Below are 19,505 nucleotides of genomic sequence, written 5' to 3'. Positions count from 1 at the left end.
TACAGTGGTTACACTCAAGCTCTGGCCTCAGAGAGCCCAGATCTGTATCCTAGCTAGACCACTTATGAGCTCTATTACTGCACTGCTCTGTACTGCAGATTCTTCCTCTGCAAACTGGGGATGACAGTTACTATACTTCACATGATTGTTCTAGGAATTAAATGAAATAACACATGTAAAGTGATTCACACATGGTAAGCACTCAGGATATGTTGTTAAAGAAGTACACATATAAGCAAAAACACATAAACACAGTATCCAACACTTTTTATTCAGAGTTTTTATTTTGGCACTTAATGTTCTGCTTTACGCTGCCACTTAACCATTTCACTCACTAATCCTTTGACACTTGTACACCTACCGGGATTTAAGATGCTAGTCTGCAAAGAGTTGAGTGAACTAATCAGTAATCTTCAACTCTGACTCAGAAAATTCAAGAATGTTCTATTCTAAATCAATCAGCGGGACTTCCCTGGTGGAGCAGTGGTTAAGAAGCCTGCCAATGCAGGGGACACGGGTTCGAGCCCTGGTCCGGGAAGATCCCACATGCTGCGGAGCAACTAAGCCCGTGCGCCACAACTACTGAGCCTGCGCTCTTAGCCCACGAGCCACAACTACTAAAGCCAGCAGGCCTAGATCCCGTGCTCCTCAACAAGAGAAGCCACCGCAATGAGAAGCCTGCACACCAGAACGAACAGTAGCCCCCGCTCATAGCAACTAGAGAAAGCCCGCGAGCAGCAACGAAGACCCAACACAGCCCCAAAAATTAATTTTTTTTAAAAAAAAAGAATCACCTGAACAACTTTTTAAAAAATAATTATACCAGGCCTCCACCCTCAGAGATCCGACCAAGGCATATTTTTTTAAACTTCCCCTGATGATTCTAATGTTTAGCCAGGGCTGAGAACCACTGATTTAATCTGATCTTCTAATTTTCCTAAGGAGAAAACCAACACCCGGAGTGGATAAGCAACTTGCCCAAAGTCACCCGGCATGTCAGTGCACAGTGCACCAAGAGAGAATGTTGTAATAGCAAGAATGTGTTGCGGATGTTTATAATTTTTTCTTGTTGGGGTTAATCCCAGAAGCATTTCTCTTTAGTTCAGAGAGGTGTTATATAATTTACCTTTTACTTTGGCAGCAGCTTATTCTGCTGGTAAGACTGAAATAAATGGGTTTGCATTCCCTGACCACAAAAGGACAGAGATGGAATTGCACATTCACCACACATAGCCAGCCAAATTAGCAAAGCTCCCTAGGAGGCCGCTGGAAGGGCCTAAAATGTTTCTTCTCGACAATGATCAGCCAGAGCTGAGGGACTTTGGCGGGGTGGTGAGAAGAGAGAGAGCTGGAAGAGAGAGAAAAGCATTCCCCCCCTAGAGGGAGGAGCTGAGGATCAACTGAAAACCGACCAGAGCTGCCAGAAGGGAACGACCAGGGAAGGAGAAGAATTTCAATGAGTCCTGGGAGCCTCTGCTCCCGCAACAACCGAACCGTGATGGACAGCCTGGCAACGACAACCCTCCTGGGAGCCTGAGATCCAGAGGAGATTAAAAACTGGTTCTGCAATGTGGGTACGAAACCCACATTCCCACACTCACCAAAAGTGAGCTCTCAATAAAGACAAGAGCTCACCTGGCCCTACTATCCCCTCCCTTCCCAGCCAAGATCCTCACTACCTACCACCCCAAGTCTCAAAAGGAGGGCGGTTCCGCGCCTCACGTGACACTGCAGCCACGTGACCCCGGGCCCCGCGGGAGCCGAGCAGCTCGTTCCAGTTCCGGGAGCCGGAGGGGGCCGGGCGCGCCCTGCCCCCAGCCCGCCGCGACCATGCTGTCCCGCCTGCTGAAAGAACACCAGGCCAAGCAGAATGAACGCAAGGAGCTGCAGGGTGAGCCAAATATCCAGTCCGCCGTTTTCTCTCCCGCCGCGGCCTAGCCTCAGCCCGGAGCCTGGGACCTTGAGTAACGGCCCAAATCCAAGGAAGGGCGCAGGCGTGGGCACGGGCATGTGGGAGAGGGAATTAGAGGAGCTTTTGGGGGAGTTCCGTTCTCTTGCCAACGGGCCCTGGTCTCTAGCAGCGCTCCAGTCCCCCACGGCAACGCCCCCCACGCTAAGTCTCAGCGGCATCCTAGCCCCGCCCTCTGTCACGGAACGCTGTGCCGATTGGTCCAGGGAGCCGCTCATCCTGGAAGTGGGAAGGAACGCTCCTGAAGGGAAGAGGGAGTTGGGGACCCGGCAGAGCTGGGATTCTTGGAGGCCTGAAACCACCAAAATGGGGGTGGTACCCTTGTTTCCTGAATCCGGGCTGGGAATCCCGGAGTTACCAATCCTAAGGCCAAGACATTGGGAAAAGCGTGCCTGAGAGTCTGGAGTCCTGGGCGCTGCCACAGACTCGTTAGCCTCCCCGGGCGAATCGCTTCCCTTCTCAGGGTACCAGTTTCCTCACCGCCAAAATGAAAGGGCTTGCTTTATGTTTTGCAAGGTCCTTTCAGCTCTGGCACTCTGAGATTAGTTGAAATGTTCCCACAACTAGCAGAATAGTAATGAATGGGTGGGGGAACCTTAAGCACCACCCCTCAAAAAACCAAGTCTCCAGTCTAATCCCTTTTCCCCCTCCACCCAGAGAAGAGGAGGCGAGAGGCTATCACTGCAGCGACCTGCCTGACAGAAGCTTTGGTGGATCACCTCAATGTGGGGTATGAACCTCTTCCCATCAACACCAACCCCGCCCCCCCCCCAAGTTTAGGCACTGGCAAGGTCTAGCCCTCAGACTGCTCTTGAGGAGATGAGATGTTCCGCTCATTCCCCTATCCTCCCCCCACCCAGCTTAACTTTTATGGAGAGAGGCTTGAGCCAGCTCTGACCCCTAACAAGGGCAGAGAGGAACAGCTGCGGTTGTTGGAAAAGCAGCCAGATTTCCCCTTCCCAACAATAACTTCCCTGGTGCTCACAACTTAATGCCATCTGGCCACCTCTCTTCACCCGTCCAAGTCCAGCTGTCACTTCCAGCGGGAGGGAGAGCACCGTCCTTCACCACAGCTTCCCAGCCCCTCCTTCTCCACCTCCCACCCTCTGGCAGACCTGGAGAGCAGCTGGCAGGAAAGAGATGGCACAGCTGGTGAGGGTGAGGGCAGAACCTATGCCAGGAGCCACCTTAGAGCCAGGCTGTCACTTCCCTTCCTTCTGGGTCTCCAGAGACCACCCCTTGCTTTGGTCCTAAGTGAGGATACCAGTAATGACCAGTGACTTGGGAAGGAGCAAAGAACATTGTCTCTTGACCCTGAGTGACCCAGAAAAGTGGAGAGATGATGATCTGATAGCCAGGCCGTCTGTTGGGAGAAAGGAGGCAGTATGATGCCTTCCACCCCAGGGCAAGTCGAATAGCTTTGTTGTGAATTCAGAGACTGAGTCACCCAAGGGAGCCAGGCAGGAACTGTCACCTTCATTGCTCATCTCGGGAAGATTAGGGGGAGAGAAGGCTGTGGTTGGGGCCTCTGATCTCCCTTCCCTCCAGGCCTCTCCCTCCACGAAGTGTGAATGAGAGAAAGCAAGAGGTCAACAGGGAAAATGAGGATTTCAGGAACTCCCAGGGGAATCTTGAAGCATTGGGAGCACCCTGCTATGACTGTTTCAGCTCCTACAACACCCCGTACTGTGACCCAGCTATCTCCCAGAGAGAAGGGACAGGGTCTGTGCCTTCCCTCCCTCCCACATTGGCGCCTCCTGGGCTCTGCTCTGTGGTTGGCCCAGGCTTCTCCTACTTCTCTTCCTTTGCTAGGGGCCACCCCACTTTCAGCTTAGAGGGCAGCTAAGCCAAAGCCAGATTAGAAAGGGTTTTGTGTTGCTGCCCACGGCTCCTCTCATTCCCCGGAAAGGAAAACAAAGGCTCAGTCTATCTCAGCCCCTGTCAGGTGTCCTTCCCACTCTCTGGACACCCCCCGCCCCGTCCCCTTGTCCCCTCCAGTCTCCACAGATTCCAGTGGGTGGGGTCTCTCAGCTGACCCAGAGCTCTGGGGTGGGGAATGAAAGATTCATCAGCCAACAAGGCGGAACAGTTATTGCACAGTTATTGCGGGGGTGGGGCTGGTGAGCGGGGTGGGGGGATACCAGCCTTGGGGCAGTAATGTAACCGCAGGCAACCATGATCGAGGAGAATAGAAAACCTGTTGCCTAGAGCAGAAGGAAAAGAGAGAGAGAGAGAGAGAGAGAGAGAGAGAGAGAGAGTGTGTGTGTGTGTGTGTGTGTGTGTGTTCGTTTATCTGTGTGGGCGAGAGGAGAAGGACCGGGAGAGAGCCAAGAAGCAGCCCTTGGGATATCTTCCCTTGACCCTGAGTTCCTGGGGAGGGGGTTGCTCTCCCATCCCACCCCAGATTCAGGGAGGAGCCCAATTTCCCTTCCCAACTTCTCGCACAGATCCCTGGCCTTCCAATGATTGCCAGATGTGTCCCTGCCGCTGGATTTCCCAAGCTTTCCCACGCCCCCTTTTCCCTCCCAGCTTCTTCCTCAGTGATACCCCTCAGCCCCACCAGGTTAACCCTCCCTTTTCTCACCCAGCTTCAAGAACTCCTCTGGGGGTCGGAAATGGTATGTTTCTGGTCAGCTCCCGGCTAGGCTCTCCTGGGAATCCTGGGAGTGGAAGGAAGGGACCAGGCTCATTTGCATGTACATCGTAGTCATTTGCCTCACATCCAGGAATGGCCAAAATCACACGGTTTTCTCCAGCCTGACTCCTGACCAGCCTCCCACTCTGGCAATGGGGTATCGGTTCTGGAGACCACTCCCCACCAGCTGGGCGAGTTGACCTCCTTCCTCCTCCAACCTCTAGCGTGGCCCAGGCCTACATGAACCAGAGAAAGCTGGACCACGAGGTGAAGACCCTACAGGTCCAGGCTGCCCAGTTTGCCAAGCAGACAGGCCAGTGGATCGGGATGGTGGAGAACTTCAACCAGGCGCTCAAGGTAGGCCACGCTCCCTACGTCTCCAGCCACATCCTGCGCCCCCATTGGCTGCCTCCAGTGGGGTCACCTCAGGCCTGGGGTTGAGGAGGAAGTGGGGATCGTCCCAGAAACCCCAGAAACCTATGGCCCCAGTGTCACAGAAGCTAGAGAAGTAAAAGAAGCTGGTGGGTCCACGCAAAGCCCTTTCTAGGGGATGGAATGAAAGTGCCCCCATCCATCCCCTAGAGCCACACCCCACCCACCCTGACTCCCGGGCTCCCGCACCCCACCACCACCTTCCAGGAAATCGGGGATGTGGAGAACTGGGCTCGGAGCATCGAGCTGGACATGCGCACCATTGCCACCGCGCTGGAGTACATCTACAAAGGGCAGCTGCAGTCGGCCCCCTCCTAGCCCCACTGCCCTCCCCTCCCCCACTCCTCCTGCCTCCCCCAGGCGGGCAGGAAGGAGGGTGACAGGCCATGAATAAAACACAAGCCTCCATTTCTCTGTGTTTGTCTCAAGGAGCTACTAACTCAGTGTGGCGGGTAGGAATGGAAGGTTCGAAGACCCTTCCCCTGAGCAATGGTACCTTTTGGGTAGAGGCTGGAACTAGCTTCCTCTTACAAGCTCAACTCTCTTCTCTTCCTTGGGCCTGGTACCTGATGCAGGTACTGTTGGGTAAGCAGAGGGTGGGAGTTTCCCACCCCTCCCCAGAGAAGGGCAGGGGGCCCTGTGCCAAGCTTCCTAACCCAGGACTTCCATTTCCCGCAGAGGAGAAACAAGACAGGGAGCAGGCCTGGTCCAGCTCTGGCTCTCTGCCTCTCCACGTGCTCACGGCCTCTCCCAGCCTGGTGCTAAGCAGTGTCATGAGTCTGGATCAGTTGGGAGATTAATTCTTGGGCATGGGAGCACTTCAGGGCAGGGAAGGGGGAGGAGTGACAGGTCCAAGGTCACCAACAGAGAGGGGCAGCTGCCATCCTTGATAGATTCCCTCCTCTTAAGAATCTGTGACAGGACTTCCCTTGTGGCGCAGCGGTTAAGAATCCGCCTGCCAATGCAGGGGACACGGGTTCGAGCCCTGGTACGGGAAGATCCCACATGCCGCGGAGCTACTAAGCCTGTGCACAACAACTACTGAGCCTGCGCTCTAGAGCCCGCGAGCTTCAACTACTGAAGCCCGGGCACCTAGAGCCCATGCTCCGCAACAAGAGAAGCCACCGCAATGAGAAGCCCGTGCACTGCAACAAAGAGTAGCCCTCGCTCGCCACAACTAGAGAAAGCCCGTGCACAGCAATGAAGACCCGACGCAGCCAAAAAATAAATTAAAAAAAAAAATACGGGGCTTCCCTGGCGGCACAGTGGTTGAGAGTCCCCCTGCCAATGCCGGGGACACGGGTTTGTGCCCCGGTCCAGGAAGATCCCACATGCCGTGGAGCGGCTGGGCCCGTGGGCCATGGCCGCTGAGGCTGCGTGTCTGGAGCCTGTGCTCCGCAACAGGAGAGGCCACAGCAATGAGAGAGAGACCCGTGTACCGCAAAAAAAAAAAAGACGAGTAGGCCTTGTGGAATTCAAAAACTTAGAAAAAAGAATCTGTGACAGAGGTGGTCAGGGAGCCCCACTGGAAAAGAGAGCCAAGCAGGGCACTGGGCACTTCTGGCCTGTACCAAGCCCTGGCTTCAACCCACAGGCCTCTCAGCCTCCCTGGCTCCTCCTCCTCCTCCCCCACCCCACCCCACCCCACCCCACATGCACTTAATACTTCTGGCACCCAGTCCACCTGCCTCGGACTTTGGCCTCAGTGGTAGCTAGTGTGGGAGCCTGGGAAGCCCTGGAGCAAAGTTTCTCAAGCAAAGCAAAAGAAGAAACTTCAGGTGTAGAAGAAACTTCAGGTGTTGTAGTGCCTGCTAGCTTTCCCCTGAGAAGGTAAGCAGGGTACTGGGAGCTCGGGGGCTATGAGAAGACTGGCAAGATGTTCATGTACTGATAACTCAAAGCCTAAAGCTTTTCATGCGCCGCCTCGCACTTTATCCCCTTTGATCCCCCGCAGCTCCCAGGTGGGCATGCTGGGTGTTAGCCCCACTTGGTAGATGAGAAAACAGGTTCAGAGACACAGTGAGGTGCTCGGCCTCACACAGTAAGCTTGGAGCCAGCAGGACTAAAATGCAGGGGCTCCGTATGTGTCTCCAAAAACAAGGCCCAGCTGGTTTAGCAGGAGGTAAGAGGTGATAACAAACAAGATCCCTCTGCTCCTGTGTGGCGGGTCTGCACACAGGACCCAGCTCATCTGGTTTTAGTTAAGTTACCCACAGATACAGGGTCTGCCCAGATCTTCGCTTTACTTAGATGAACTGTAGTTTGCGAGTTATCTGCCAAGCAGATAATTCCTCAGTCTGCTCAAACCAGAGACTTCCAGCTAGGGGGAAGATATGAGGAGCGAGGGCTGGTGGGCCAGAGTAAACTAGACAAGTCTCCCTGCCCAGCTTCGGCTGCCACCTGCAGGTCACTTGGGGTCCAGCCATGTGGCTGCCTCTGCTTCTGGGAGTCTCGCTCTGGGCAGCACTGTGGTTGCTCAGGGACCGGCAGAGCCTGCCCGCCAGCGATGCTTTCGTCTTTGTCACCGGCTGTGACTCGGGCTTTGGGCGGCTTCTGGCACTGAGGCTGGACCAGAGAGGCTTCCGGGTCCTGGCCAGCTGCCTGACCCCCTCAGGGGCAGAGGACCTCGAGCGGGTGGCCTCCTCCCGACTCCACACCACCCTGCTGGATGTCACAGATCCCCAGAGCGTCCGGCAGGCAGCCAAGTGGGTGGAAACACACGTCGGGGAAGCAGGTGAGTATGGCAGGGGGCCACCGGGAACGGGGCGTAAGGTGTGCACTCGCAGGGGCTGTGGGAAGCTAGAGGGACTGTGGGGGAGGAGCAGGGCTCAGATCCTCCCGGAAAGGAGAGGGCCCATTGGAATGCCTCACCTACCCTGTGCCTGTCTCACCTCCCCACAGGGCTTTTCGGTCTGGTGAATAATGCCGGCATGGCTGGCCTCATCGGGCCCACACCTTGGCAGACACAGGAGGATTTCCAGCGGGTGCTGAATGTGAACACACTGGGTCCCATCAGGGTCACCCTCGCCCTGCTGCCCCTGCTGCGGCAGGCCCAGGGCCGGGTGATCAACATCACCAGTGTCCTGGGCCGCCTGGCAGCCAATGGAGGGGGCTACTGTGTCTCCAAATTTGGCCTGGAGGCGTTCTCTGACAGCCTGAGGTGAGGGGTGCAGGGCCCTGCTCCCAGTCCGGTGGGGAGCCCACTCAACAAGCAAATTAGCATCTGCCCTGCAGAGCTGATGAAAACAGGGCGTGGTGGAAACTTAGAGACAGTTTAGGGCTCGAGTTTGTGGGTTAAAATCCCAGCCTTCTCTCATGTGAGCTTGGTGACCTTAGTCAGTTACTTCTCTTTTCCCCAGTTTGTTCTTCCTCTGTTAAATCAGGATGAGAAAGCCCGCCTCATGGGTGAGTAAAATGAGGTACATGTGAGGCCCTAACAGAGCCTGGCATGTAGAAAATGCCCCCCAAAGCCCGCCCTCATTCTTATTAATGTTATTATTACTAATACAACTATTACTTACCATGAGCTAGTACCTCTACTGAACACTTTCTCATTCAATTCTCCCAAAAATCCTGTAAGGGTAGGTGTTAACACCCTTAGGTAACATAAGTTACCCAAGACCACATGGTAGTTAGTGGGAGCACTGGCACGTATGCCCAGGTCTGCTTGCCCACAGACCCTGGTCATTACATTCTCCTGCCCCTCATCTTTAGACAATAATGTTCAAAGTCCCACGAAAGCACAAGGGAGACTTAAGGATGACACAGGAACAGAGTTCGATTCCCCCAAGCTGGGCCCACCTCCTGAAGGAAGTCTTCCTCTGTCACCATCACTCAGCAAATAACATCAATATCTCCTTTTGTCCCTATGCCTCAGTCCTTTAATTTTCCAGTCAGCATCACAGAGCACATACTTTATACTTGGACTTCTGCAATCTGTGCCGAGTACTCCCGCCTTCCCCCAGCAAATACCAGTCTATACCCTCCATATCCAGCACTTGAGGCTCAACCCTGTGTTTGGGGATCTAGGGAATGTGGTTCTTCCAGTTCAGGAGTTGGCAGATTGTGGTTCTCAGGCCAGATCCTGCCACTGGCCTACAAGCTAATAATGGCTTTTACATTTTTAAATGGTGACAGTGTAAATGGTTATATAAGTAGCTACATAATACCATTAATTTTACATCTGCAATGCGGAAAATATTTACTGTCTGGCCCTTTAAGAAGTTTGCAGGTCCCTGCACTAGATGCTAGAAGAGAATACAAAGGAAAACAAACCTCAGAAACACCTCCTTCCCTCTGGCCCACGTGCCTCTCATCCCAGGGCAGCGGGGATATCCCTTCCTGTCATGACCACTGACCCTGTGATGCTTTCCTATCTTAGCCTCCTCCCTACCCATGTCCCTGAAGTCCTCTCCCTATAAAGACAAGAACCCAGAAACCTCCCTCTGCCCCCACTCCAGGCGGGACGTGGCTCCTTTCGGGGTACGAGTCTCTATCGTGGAGCCTGGCTTCTTCCGAACCCCTGTGACAAACCTGCAAAGTCTGGAGGACAACCTGCAGGCCTGCTGGGCACGGCTGCCTCCAGCCACACAGGCCCTCTATGGGGAGACCTTCCTCACCAAGTGTGAGTGATGGGCCCACGCAGGGGCATATGAAGGGAAATGAGAGTGCCACAAAGGCCAGGCCTGCACCAGCCTGCTGGGGGGAGGTGGGTAGAGCAGTCAGGGAAGGGGTGAGGGTGAATGGGATGCCATAGGAGAACACCCAGGCCATGTGCAACCTGCCCACTCCCCAAACTGGGGAGGGGACTGAGGACCCCTCTCACCTCTACTGGGCAGCAAGCCCCAGGACCCAGGAGATAGGGCCTGAGGTAGGCTGGAACGGGGCGGGGACACTGATTACAACTGTCCGCTGAGCTGCAGATCTGAGAGTGCAGCAGCGAATCATGAACCTGATCTGTGACCCGGACCTGACCAAGGTGAGCAAGTGCCTGGAGCATGCCCTGACTGCCCGTCACCCCAGAACCCGCTACAGCCCAGGCTGGGACGCCAAGCTGCTCTGGCTGCCAGCCTCCTACCTGCCAGCCAGCCTGGTGGATGCTGTGCTCACCTGGGTCCTTCCCAAGCCTGCTCAGGCGGTCTACTGAACCCAGCCCTCCAGCAAGAGGTTGTTGTTCAAGGCAAGGACTTTATTTCTGTCCCCCACCCTGGCACTGCCTGGTGCCTGGTACAAAACAGGCACTCAATAAATGTGTATTGGGACTTCCCTGGTGGCGCAGTGGTTAAGAATCCGCCTGCCAGTGCAGGGGACACGGGTTCGAGCCCTGGTCCGGGAAGATCCCACATGCCGCAGTGCTACTAAGCCCGTGTGCCACAACTACTGAGCCTGCACTCTAGAGCGCGTGAGCCACAAGTACTGAGCCCGCGTGCCGCAACTGCTGAAGCCCGGGCACCTAGAGCCTTTGCTCTGCAACACTAGAAGCCGTGACGATGAGAAGCCCGCACACTGCAATGAAGAACAGCCCCCGCTCGCTGCAACTAGAGAAAGCCCGCGCACAGCAACGAAGACCCAGCACAGCCGAAAATTAAAAAATTAATTAATTAATTAAAATGTGTATTGTTCAAAACAAAACCAAAAACACTGTAGGTGGGCAAAAATGAAGGTGCCCAGTGGAAGACCCCATGTAACTCCTAACTAACCTAGGCTGACATCCTCCAGGGTCTCTGGCCCATTTAGTACCTGCAAAACAACCAGCACCCACTCGGGGGCGCAAGGGGATTGTCTTGCATCTGTAAGGCATCTTTGAAGCTGCACCTGGAGGGGTGGCCACTAGAGGGCACTGTTGGATGTTTCCTTTCTACCTGGGGTAAGGTTGAAATTCAGTGTTTGGAGTGGGAAGCGGGGCATGGGGAGGTGATGAAGAGGGGTCAAGGCCAAGCTGGGTGGTTTCCATGGGAAAAAAGCCAATACTCTCTTAAATTCTTCTGTTATCTAACGTAAGTCAAGAAGGATAGACACTGGCCACACAGGTATAAAAGCAACTTGTCACCATCCTGAAAGGAGCCAGGCCCCCTTGAGGGTCAGTGTGGCAAGGAGTTGCTGGGCCCTCAGAGGTGGGCAGAAGGCCAGGGAGAAGATGTCGACAGTGGATGTGGGCTGGTCTCTCCCAGGTAGGACCTTTGTAGAGAATCCCTTTGACGTGGGAAATGGCTTCACGAACCCTTCAGCACTGAGCCTGGCAGCATGAGACTAGGAGACAGGGAGGGCAGCGGGCCTCAGCCTCCTCGGGATCCCCACTTCCACTGCCAGCCCAACGAACGCCTTCAGCACAATCCTCCTTTCCTCCACACCCCCCAAAATAGGCCTGCCTTTCCAGAGGTGCAAACAGAACGAGGTCCCAGAGGACAGGAACATGGATGAGGAGGGGGAAGGGATAAAGTATCACTCTTTAAGACAAACTGAGACTCTCTCTCTTTTCGGTCTGAAAAAATAATCCGTTTAATTGAAAAACCTGGAGTCTACCCACTCCCCTGGATGAGGGGGCTGAAGAGACTAGACCCCCTACATCACCTCATAGCCACTTCGGATGCTCTTCACAAGGCAGCAGGCAAAGACGATACCCAGGACCTAGAAAGAAAGACAGAGATGGGGGTGAAGAGGAGTCAGGGAGGCAAGGTACCCGGGACCCACCCAAGAGACCCCAAACACCACAAGGGCTCCCCTCCCCAGGCCAGCACCTCCTGCTCAGCACCCTCCCCTAGATCCCAGATGCTCAAGGGCATCTCTCACCTCCACAAAGGCAATGCCCAGGGCTGCTGCAGCCACCACCAGCACTTTGCTCCTCAGCCAGCCCCCGATCCTCTCCACACAGCCCTGAAGGGTGGCAGGCACACAAGACACCATTAGAAACTTCCCACCCACCTTCCTTGGACCATCTGTCTCTCCCCCACCCTCTGTACCTTTAACCCCACCCCTAGCATTCCCAAATTCCCTCCCCACCCCTGACGCCCAACTTCCCAGAGCCCCAACCCTCTCCACCTCCACCCCGGGTCCCTCTTTCCTCCTGAAACATTTCCCAGCTTCCCCAAGTCCCCTACTATCTCAGCCCCCTCCCTACCTCAGTATGGATATCCTTCACGTTGAAATTAATCCCACAGCCCTGAGTGACATTGACACAGCAGGAGTCAGGAACTCGCTTGGTTGTCATCAGGATCTTCTCCCAGTCTGTGTAGTTAGCCGCCCCGCAGCACTTAAACTGCGGAAAGATATGGGGGAAAAGGCTGTTAGGTGAACCTCCATCTTCAACATGGAGATGAGAATCTCCTTCCCCCATTACCCCTGCCCCCAGCAACCCCACTCACGTCTTCCTGCATACTGTCCAGGATCGATGTTGTGTGGTTGTTTTGGGGATAATTCTGCATCTGCTGCCGGAAATCTTTATTAAATTCTGATACCACCTGGGAGTAGGGAGGAGCACTGTTGAGGCCAGAATTCAGGGCACCTGGGTCCCAGAGTATCCAGGCCTCTGAGGCAAGGCGCTCCCCTTACTCTCTGCTTACCTTGTCTCTAAACACATAGCCAGCAATGGCTGCAGCCACCTCCACCAGCATGATAAGGGACAGGAAGATGGCAAACTGCAGGTGCAAAGGACGGGAGTCACGTTTGGAGTCTGGGTGAGAGGGGCCCGCCGGTCTCGGGAACATTCACCAAGGTTTCCCTCACCCACCCACCCCGACAAGACCCCTCCAGAGAAATGCCCTTCCACAGTCCCAGGCATCCAGGCTGGCCCACACCCACTCACCGTGATCATAAGACAGTAGTTCTCCTTGCAGGCTCCACAGCAGCCCACAAAGGCCACCAGGAAGAGGAAGGCACCCACTGCGATGATGACCACGGGCAACAGGGAGCCAGGGGTGGCCCCCGGGGTGATGGTCTGATTCAGGACGAGCTGGGCCCCTATGCCCACGGCGATCAGCCCCACTGCAAAGGCCTGGGAGGAGGGCAGGTCAGGATTCAAAGACCCACAACCCATCAGCCCTCCACGGTGGAGGGTGGCACGTGCACCCAGGACACAGGCGGAACCCCACGCCAGAGAGACCAATTCTCACAGCTCCAGGAAACTTTTGACTATGGCGGAGAAGGAGGACGCATCCTTGCCCCACAGTGAGGGCTGGAAAATTGTTCAAGGCTCTCTGGGAGAAGGCAGCCAGGAGGAACCACGCCCTCCTTCAAGCAGCTCCTCACCAAAAGCAAAAAGAGAAGTTCCCAGAAAGCCTTGACCCCAGCGCACATATTCCTGACAAAGAGCAGTGCTTCCTTTGAGCCTCTTCCTATGGGCCTCTAGGGTTCCCAGAACTGCCCTCTCACTGTCCTCCAATGCCCACCACATCCTCATCAGCTGTGACTAGGGTTCCTCAGGCCAACTAGGCCAGGGAGGAGAAGGGAGGAGGAAAAGGGGGTAAAAGTAGCCTGCCTCCTCCTGGACAAACAGTAGCCTCTCCAGCCAGGAGCCCAGGACGGGAGAATGGAGGTGGGCAGAGCCCTTACCCACCCCAAGCAGCCGGGAGGGGTGATGAGGGAATGGCAAGGAATGAGGGAGTGGAGGGGGAGAGAGGAGGGTGGCGATAGCACCAGGCGGTTGGCTGGTTGCCCCACTGCCCCATATCACAAGAGACTGGGTCACCAGACAGGAAGGGCCCGGAGGGGTTACGGGGAGGGTGGCCGGCCATTGTTGGTCCAAACCAGCCTCAGAGGTTCCTGAAAGCTGGAGGAGAAGAGGACGGCCGCGCTGGCCTCGGTCGTTCCCCGGGCTTTCCTTCCACATCTGGTCCCCAGCTGCCTTCATTCCCGGCCCCTCAGCCCTCACCACTCCGGATCCAGGTCTCCCCGCACCCTGCCAGCGCGCCCTCACCGTCCCCGCTCCCCACTCACGCAAAAGGCCAACAGAAGAACGTAGAGCAGGAACTTGACACATTTCATTCCTCCTTCCACCGCCATGGCTGCCTGGCCTGGGGCAGAGGGGACGGCAGGGGGATCAGAACCTGTCGAGGGGGGATCTCGGCTTCCGAGCTCCCTGCCGGCCCTCGAGACCTTCCCTGCGGGGCCCCCATTCCCGGCCCCTCCCACCCGGAAACCCGCGGTCAGATCCACGTCTCCCAGCCCCCTCTTCTCCCCGCAGGAGAGGGGTGGGGGCGCCCGCCGCCCAGCCCGGACCCCGCCCCGCCGCCTCCGCGGCCCGGGACCCAACCCAGGGCGCCGGCGGGGGCCAGGGCCGGACGCCCACCCTCGGCCCTCCAGCCCCCAGGCGTTAAACACCCCCTCCCCACCCAACTAGTCACGAAAAACAGTCCTCAGCCCCAGCCCGACCCCCAGGCCCTTTCCCCTGGGCTCTGACCACCGCCAAACAGAAGTGCGGCCGGCGCCCCCCCACCCCCACCCCCACCCAACCCGGGCCTCCGGAACTTTGCAAAGTTGCAAGGGCCTCGGGAGCGGCGGGGAGGGTGGCGGATCTTCGGAGGCCCGGGGCGAGCCCCTCCCCACCCCACGCAGAAGCCGGCGCGAGCCCCGCGGCCTTACCTGGGTTCCCCGAGGCTGTGTGCTGCTCTCCCGCCGCAGCTCAGGGGCTCTCTAGCTGCGCCCCCCGGCTCTGGCCCCGCCCGGCGCGCGGCCCCGCCCCGGCTCCAGCCACAGCCCGCTCCCCCGCCGAGTGGCCCCAGCCTCCCTCATGTGACGCGAGAACAGCTGCGGCCTGAGTCACCCGGCCCGCGTGGGGAAGGCCGAGCCCCCAGCCCGGTCGAGGCCAGGTGGCCCCTGTCCGTAAGACAGCGCCCACCCCCGCAAAGAGAGGACGCCCAGGGCAGGACCTCGGGGTGCCTGGCGCCCTTCTGGCGCCGCCAGAAGGGGGCCACCTCGGGGTAGGAGAGCGGGACCCGGCGCCGCCTGGTTCTCTCTGGCTCAGGGAAGCGGAGGAGACGTGTGAGAGCCAAAGGAGGGATGAGCGGCCCGAAGTTACTCTCTGAGCGCCCGGCCGGGCGGCAGAGCTGAGTCGAGGTGACAAGATGGTCTTCAAGAGGCCTGCATCCTCCACCCAGAGCCCACTCCCTTCCTCTCGCTCCAACTCCGTTCCACCCCTTCCCCGAGTCAGCAGAGGGCGCTGCTGGCTCTCTGGAATCGGGTGGGGGCAGAATAAACTTTCAGAAAGTCCCCAGCCTCACATCCTGGGAGTCCCCCAGCGTTCTAGAGTGACTGTTCCTGTCCCTCTGTCTCTTAGTCCCTTCTCCATTGTCTAGGGCTCCTGAGTAGTGAGCCGAGAAGTGGAGGAAGCCCTTCCCAGCACCATTCCACCCAATCATGGCACGTCAGAGTCAGGTCCCTCCCTCTGGGAGAGGATTGCTGAGGTCAGCTCCCACCCCTCCTAGATCAGCCTGTTAACGGTGGAGGCGTGGGGAGGACACTAAGGCGGGCATGGCATATATCCCCTGGATTTCCCCATCCCATCCTAGCGGACAGCCCAGAGGGCAAGGCCAGGAGAGGACTGGAAGGTGAGGGGGTGGTCTCAAGCTGCCTCCCTTTCTGTGGGCCATGGTGGTCCCCAGAAGGAGCTGTGTGAACAAGCAAAGGACAGAACCAACCACCACACCCCTGCCCCCCTGGCCTGGACCCAACCCCTTAGGTTCTTCTGGTCCTGCCTGAAGAACCGTTTCCTGAGCCTTCGGTATGTGTACACAAGGAAGGAAACTGTAAGAGCAGAAGGAAGGAGATCTGGGCTGGGCTGAGAACCAGTTTCCAGGATCACAATCTTCCAGCAAGACACACCAAGCCCCTTCTGGACTTTGCTTCCCAGTTATCACGGCAGGCAGGCCGTGGAGGAGGAACAAAGAAGCTGAAGAAAGGAGTTTCATCTGTTTCTGCCAGGACGTGCTGGGCGCAGGGCCAGCGAGGTGAGGCAATTGGTGGCCCTGTCCTCTGCCAGCAGGCAGAACCGAGCCCACACTGTGAACAGAGGCAGAAACCCCTAGTGGCAGCTGGATGAGCTCAGAGGGAGGGACAGGTGGTGCCTCTGCCCCAGAGAAAAAAGAAAAAGAACAGATTTCACAGAGGTGGGTGGTGCGCTCCCAGGTGACCTCGGACAATAAAAGGGTAGTCGCTCCGTTCCAGGGACAAGGAAAGGGCCAAGTGTAAAAAAGGAGTAGTTTTCAAAGTCCATGGGGACTTCGGTGGTCCAGTGGTTAAGACTCCGAGCTCCCAATGCAGGGGACCCGGGTTCAATCCCTGGTCAGGGAACTAGATCCCACATGCATGCCGCAACTAAGACCCGGCGCAGCCAAATAAATAAATAAATATATTTTTTTTAAAAAGTCCATGACACGTTGGGGTTGGCCAGCTCACAGGGCTGGGACTTCCTCTCCTGCTCCCACAGGTAAGCAGTCACCCCATTCTTTGATCTTCCCTCTGAAGGGCCTTTCCAAGGATTTTCCCCTCCTTTCCCTGGCCTTCCCAGAGAAGGCCATTGGATGAGGTGGCCTTTTCCAGTGTAATGTCAGGGCAGGATCCCAAGCACCTGCTGAGTGGGGAGTGGAGGCATCCAGGTAGGCAGGGGTGGAGCTGAGGTGAAGGTCAGGAGAATGGGACCCTCCTAGAGGAACGCCAGGGGAAGGGCAGGGAGCAAACTGTGGCCAGTGCAGAGTACTGCAGCAGCTTGGTCACGCAATGGGAGAGAAAGAATGGGGCCAAGGAAGATAGGAAAGGATGGGGCCAGGGAAACCCCGGAGAACAGACCTGTGTGGAGCTGGAAGGGAGAGGGCAAGAAAAGTCCATTCCTGGTCACCTTCATAGAGACAGAGAGTAGTGTGGTGGCTGCCAGGGGCTGGGAGGAATAGGGAGCTATTGTTCCACTGGGTATGCAGTTTCTGTTTAGGACGGTGGAAAAGTTCTGGTGATGGATGGTAGTGACAGTTACACAACACGTGAATATACTTAGAGCCGCTGAACACTTAAAAAATGGTAAATTTTGTGGGGGCCTCCCTGGTGGCGCAGTGGTTAAGAGTCCGCCTGCCGATGCAGGGGATACGGGTTCGTGCCCCGGTCTGGGAGGATCCCATATGCCGCGGAGCGGCTGGGCCCGTGAGCCATGGCCGCTGGGCCTGCGCATCCGGAGCCTGTGCTCCGCAACGGGAGAGGCCACAACAGTGAGAGGCCCGCATACCACAAAAAGAAAAAAAAAAAAAAAAGGTAAATTTTGTGTTATGTATACATAATTTTTAATTTATTTTTTAATTTTATTTAACACAATTTTTTATTGAAGTATAGTTGACTTACAAAGTTGTGTTAATTACTGCTGTACAGAAAGTGATTCAGTTATACACGTATATACATTCTTTTTTTATATTCTTTTCCACTATGGTTTATCATAAGATATTGAATGTAGTTCCCTGTGCTATACAGTAGGACCTTGTTGTTTATCCATTCTATATATAAAAGCTTGGGGAATTCCCTGGCGGTCCAGTGGTTAGGACTCTGTGCTTCCACTGCAGGGGGCACGGGTTTGATCCCTGGTCGGGGAATTAAGATCCCTCGATGAGGCAAAAAAAAAAAAGGGAAAAAAAAAAAGTTTACATCTGCTAACCCCAACCTCGCACTCCATTCCTCCCCCGGCCCCCTCCCCCTTGGCAACCACCAGTCTGTTCTCTATGTCCCTAACACAATTTTTTAAAAAAGAATGGCCTACCCCCTCTAGCCTGGGAAGTAGGCATAAAGCCCTGTGTACCTCTGAGTGGGGAGGAGGCTGACCTCAGACTTGGCCTTCACATCACATCCTTCAGACCTTTCAGCACCGACTCCAAGTGCTAGTGTCCAGAAATGCCACCAAGCTGCCTGATTAGCTCAGGCTTCTGTCCCTTCAGTGCCTGGCACTGGCTGGTGGTGGGTGAGCTGGGGTGGGCTTGTCCCCTGCCCACACAGCAGAGCCAGGCTGCCCTCTGGCTCTCCAACCAGGGCCAGCAGCAGGGCATGGGAGTCTCAGGTGTCCCAAGCAAGGGTGGTGCCATCTGAGAGCACGTAGGCATCGGCCAGACCCAGTGCAATATACAGTAGCTTGTAGCCAGCGCCCAAGGCCTCCCAAAGCTCAGATCCATACAGAGTCCAGTGCCTGCTGCAGACACCTTCTTCCCTCCACTCAGCAGGACCCCTGCCTGAGCCCCACTGGGAGGAGCCCGCTCAGAGATAAGACGCAGGTGCCCTGGTAGTAGAGGCCCCAGTGAACTGGGAACTTCTACCGCAGAAGCCCTTGGGGGCAGGGGAGCATGGTAGAGGAGCCAGGAGGCATGGGGAAGGAGAGGAGGCAAGAGAGGGAAGAGTTGAGGAGGGTTGGAGAGGGGCACAGAGATACAGGAGCAAATAGAGGAGGGTGGAAGACAAGGGAGAGGCTGGGGGATAGGAGAGGGGAAACAGACATGAAGGAGGGGGTGGAGAGAAAGAAGGGGAGGAGACAGGGATGGGAGAGAGAAAGGAAAAGGGTGCATCTCTACACTGGGGAAGGTAGGAAGGGTGATGCTGGGACTTAAGGTCAAGAGGTTGGGTCTGAATTGGGGGCCTGAGACTTCAATCCAGAGGCCCCAGCTTTGGATATGAGGGAGGCATGGGTGCTTGCTCCCAGATGGCAGGGTTAGATCAAAACAAGGGCAAGGTTGGAGATGTTCTGATTGTTGGAGTCTGTGGGCATAGAGAGGGGCCTCCAGTCACCGTGCAGCCAACTCCAACTCTGGGCAAGACTAGGTCAGCGCACCATGGTACCCAGGAGAACATCATCATTGCCAAAGTCAGCTTACCTACTCACTGTGAGGAAAGTAAGGCCCAGAGAGAGGAAGCCACTGACTCAGGCACCACCTGCAGATGAGAACCAGGGTCTTGACACACCGTGTTCGCCGTCAGCAAGCAGCGCCCTGAGGTCAGAAGCCTTGGTGAGAGACACGTTCTCCCCTACGTGAGTGGGTGACTTGGACTAAACTCTCGCCCTCCCTGAGCCTCAGCTTTCTCCCACTTAGGCAGGAGGGAGACTACTCCCTTCCTCACCTCACAGGGCAGTTGGGAGGATCAGAGGAGAATGAAGGGGATCAATTTTATTACCTTAAGAATGATAAAGTCTTGGGCTTCCCTGGTGGCGCAGTGGTTGGGAGTCCGCCTGCCGATGCAGGGGACGCGGGTTCGTGCCCCGGTCCGGGAGGATCCCACATGCCGCGGAGCGGCTGGGCCCGTGAGCCATGGCCACTGAGCCTGCGCGTCCGGAGCCTGTGCTCCGCAACGGGAGAGGCCACAACAGTGAGAGGCCCGCGTACCGGGAAAAAAAAAAAAAAAGAATGATAATGTCTTGATCATACCCTGTTTTTAGACTCGTGGGAGTTAAGATGATTTCGCTTTGAGAAATATCTGGACGCCGCCCCACTTGAGATGACCAAGGAAAGGGTTGGGAGG

The 19,505-nt window shown here is 56.2% G+C and overlaps 3 protein-coding genes across 3 annotated transcripts; 2 read left to right on the top strand and 1 right to left on the bottom strand.

The window, feature by feature from the left end:
- The first annotated feature begins 1,732 nt into the window (after positions 1 to 1,732).
- On the top strand, positions 1,733 to 5,444 carry BLOC1S1 (biogenesis of lysosomal organelles complex 1 subunit 1). Its single transcript, XM_060113071.1, has 4 exons — positions 1,733 to 1,891; positions 2,627 to 2,699; positions 4,829 to 4,961; positions 5,244 to 5,444. Exons 1-4 carry the CDS (start codon positions 1,831 to 1,833, stop codon positions 5,352 to 5,354), a joined length of 378 nt encoding a protein of 125 aa, XP_059969054.1. The 5' UTR covers positions 1,733 to 1,830; the 3' UTR covers positions 5,355 to 5,444.
- A 2,016-nt stretch (positions 5,445 to 7,460) lies between these two features.
- RDH5 (retinol dehydrogenase 5) lies at positions 7,461 to 10,182 on the top strand. The gene is made up of 4 exons (XM_060113411.1): positions 7,461 to 7,770; positions 7,938 to 8,196; positions 9,497 to 9,660; positions 9,959 to 10,182. The coding sequence occupies exons 1-4, from the start codon at positions 7,461 to 7,463 to the stop codon at positions 10,180 to 10,182; spliced, it is 957 nt and encodes a 318-aa protein (XP_059969394.1).
- A 1,327-nt stretch (positions 10,183 to 11,509) lies between these two features.
- CD63 (CD63 molecule) lies at positions 11,510 to 14,718 on the bottom strand. Its single transcript, XM_060112190.1, has 8 exons — positions 14,613 to 14,718; positions 13,968 to 14,044; positions 12,838 to 13,026; positions 12,596 to 12,670; positions 12,398 to 12,493; positions 12,154 to 12,291; positions 11,826 to 11,909; positions 11,510 to 11,663 (listed from the first exon to the last, which is right to left on the bottom strand). Exons 2-8 carry the CDS (start codon positions 14,031 to 14,033, stop codon positions 11,598 to 11,600), a joined length of 714 nt encoding a protein of 237 aa, XP_059968173.1. The 5' UTR covers positions 14,034 to 14,044; positions 14,613 to 14,718; the 3' UTR covers positions 11,510 to 11,597.
- Positions 14,719 to 19,505: the final 4,787 nt, after the last annotated feature.

Source organism: Mesoplodon densirostris, chromosome 11, assembly GCF_025265405.1.
Source record: "Mesoplodon densirostris isolate mMesDen1 chromosome 11, mMesDen1 primary haplotype, whole genome shotgun sequence".
In the NCBI taxonomy this organism is placed as follows: Eukaryota; Metazoa; Chordata; class Mammalia; order Artiodactyla; family Ziphiidae; genus Mesoplodon; species Mesoplodon densirostris.
This window is presented reverse-complemented; position numbering and strand designations above follow the sequence as displayed.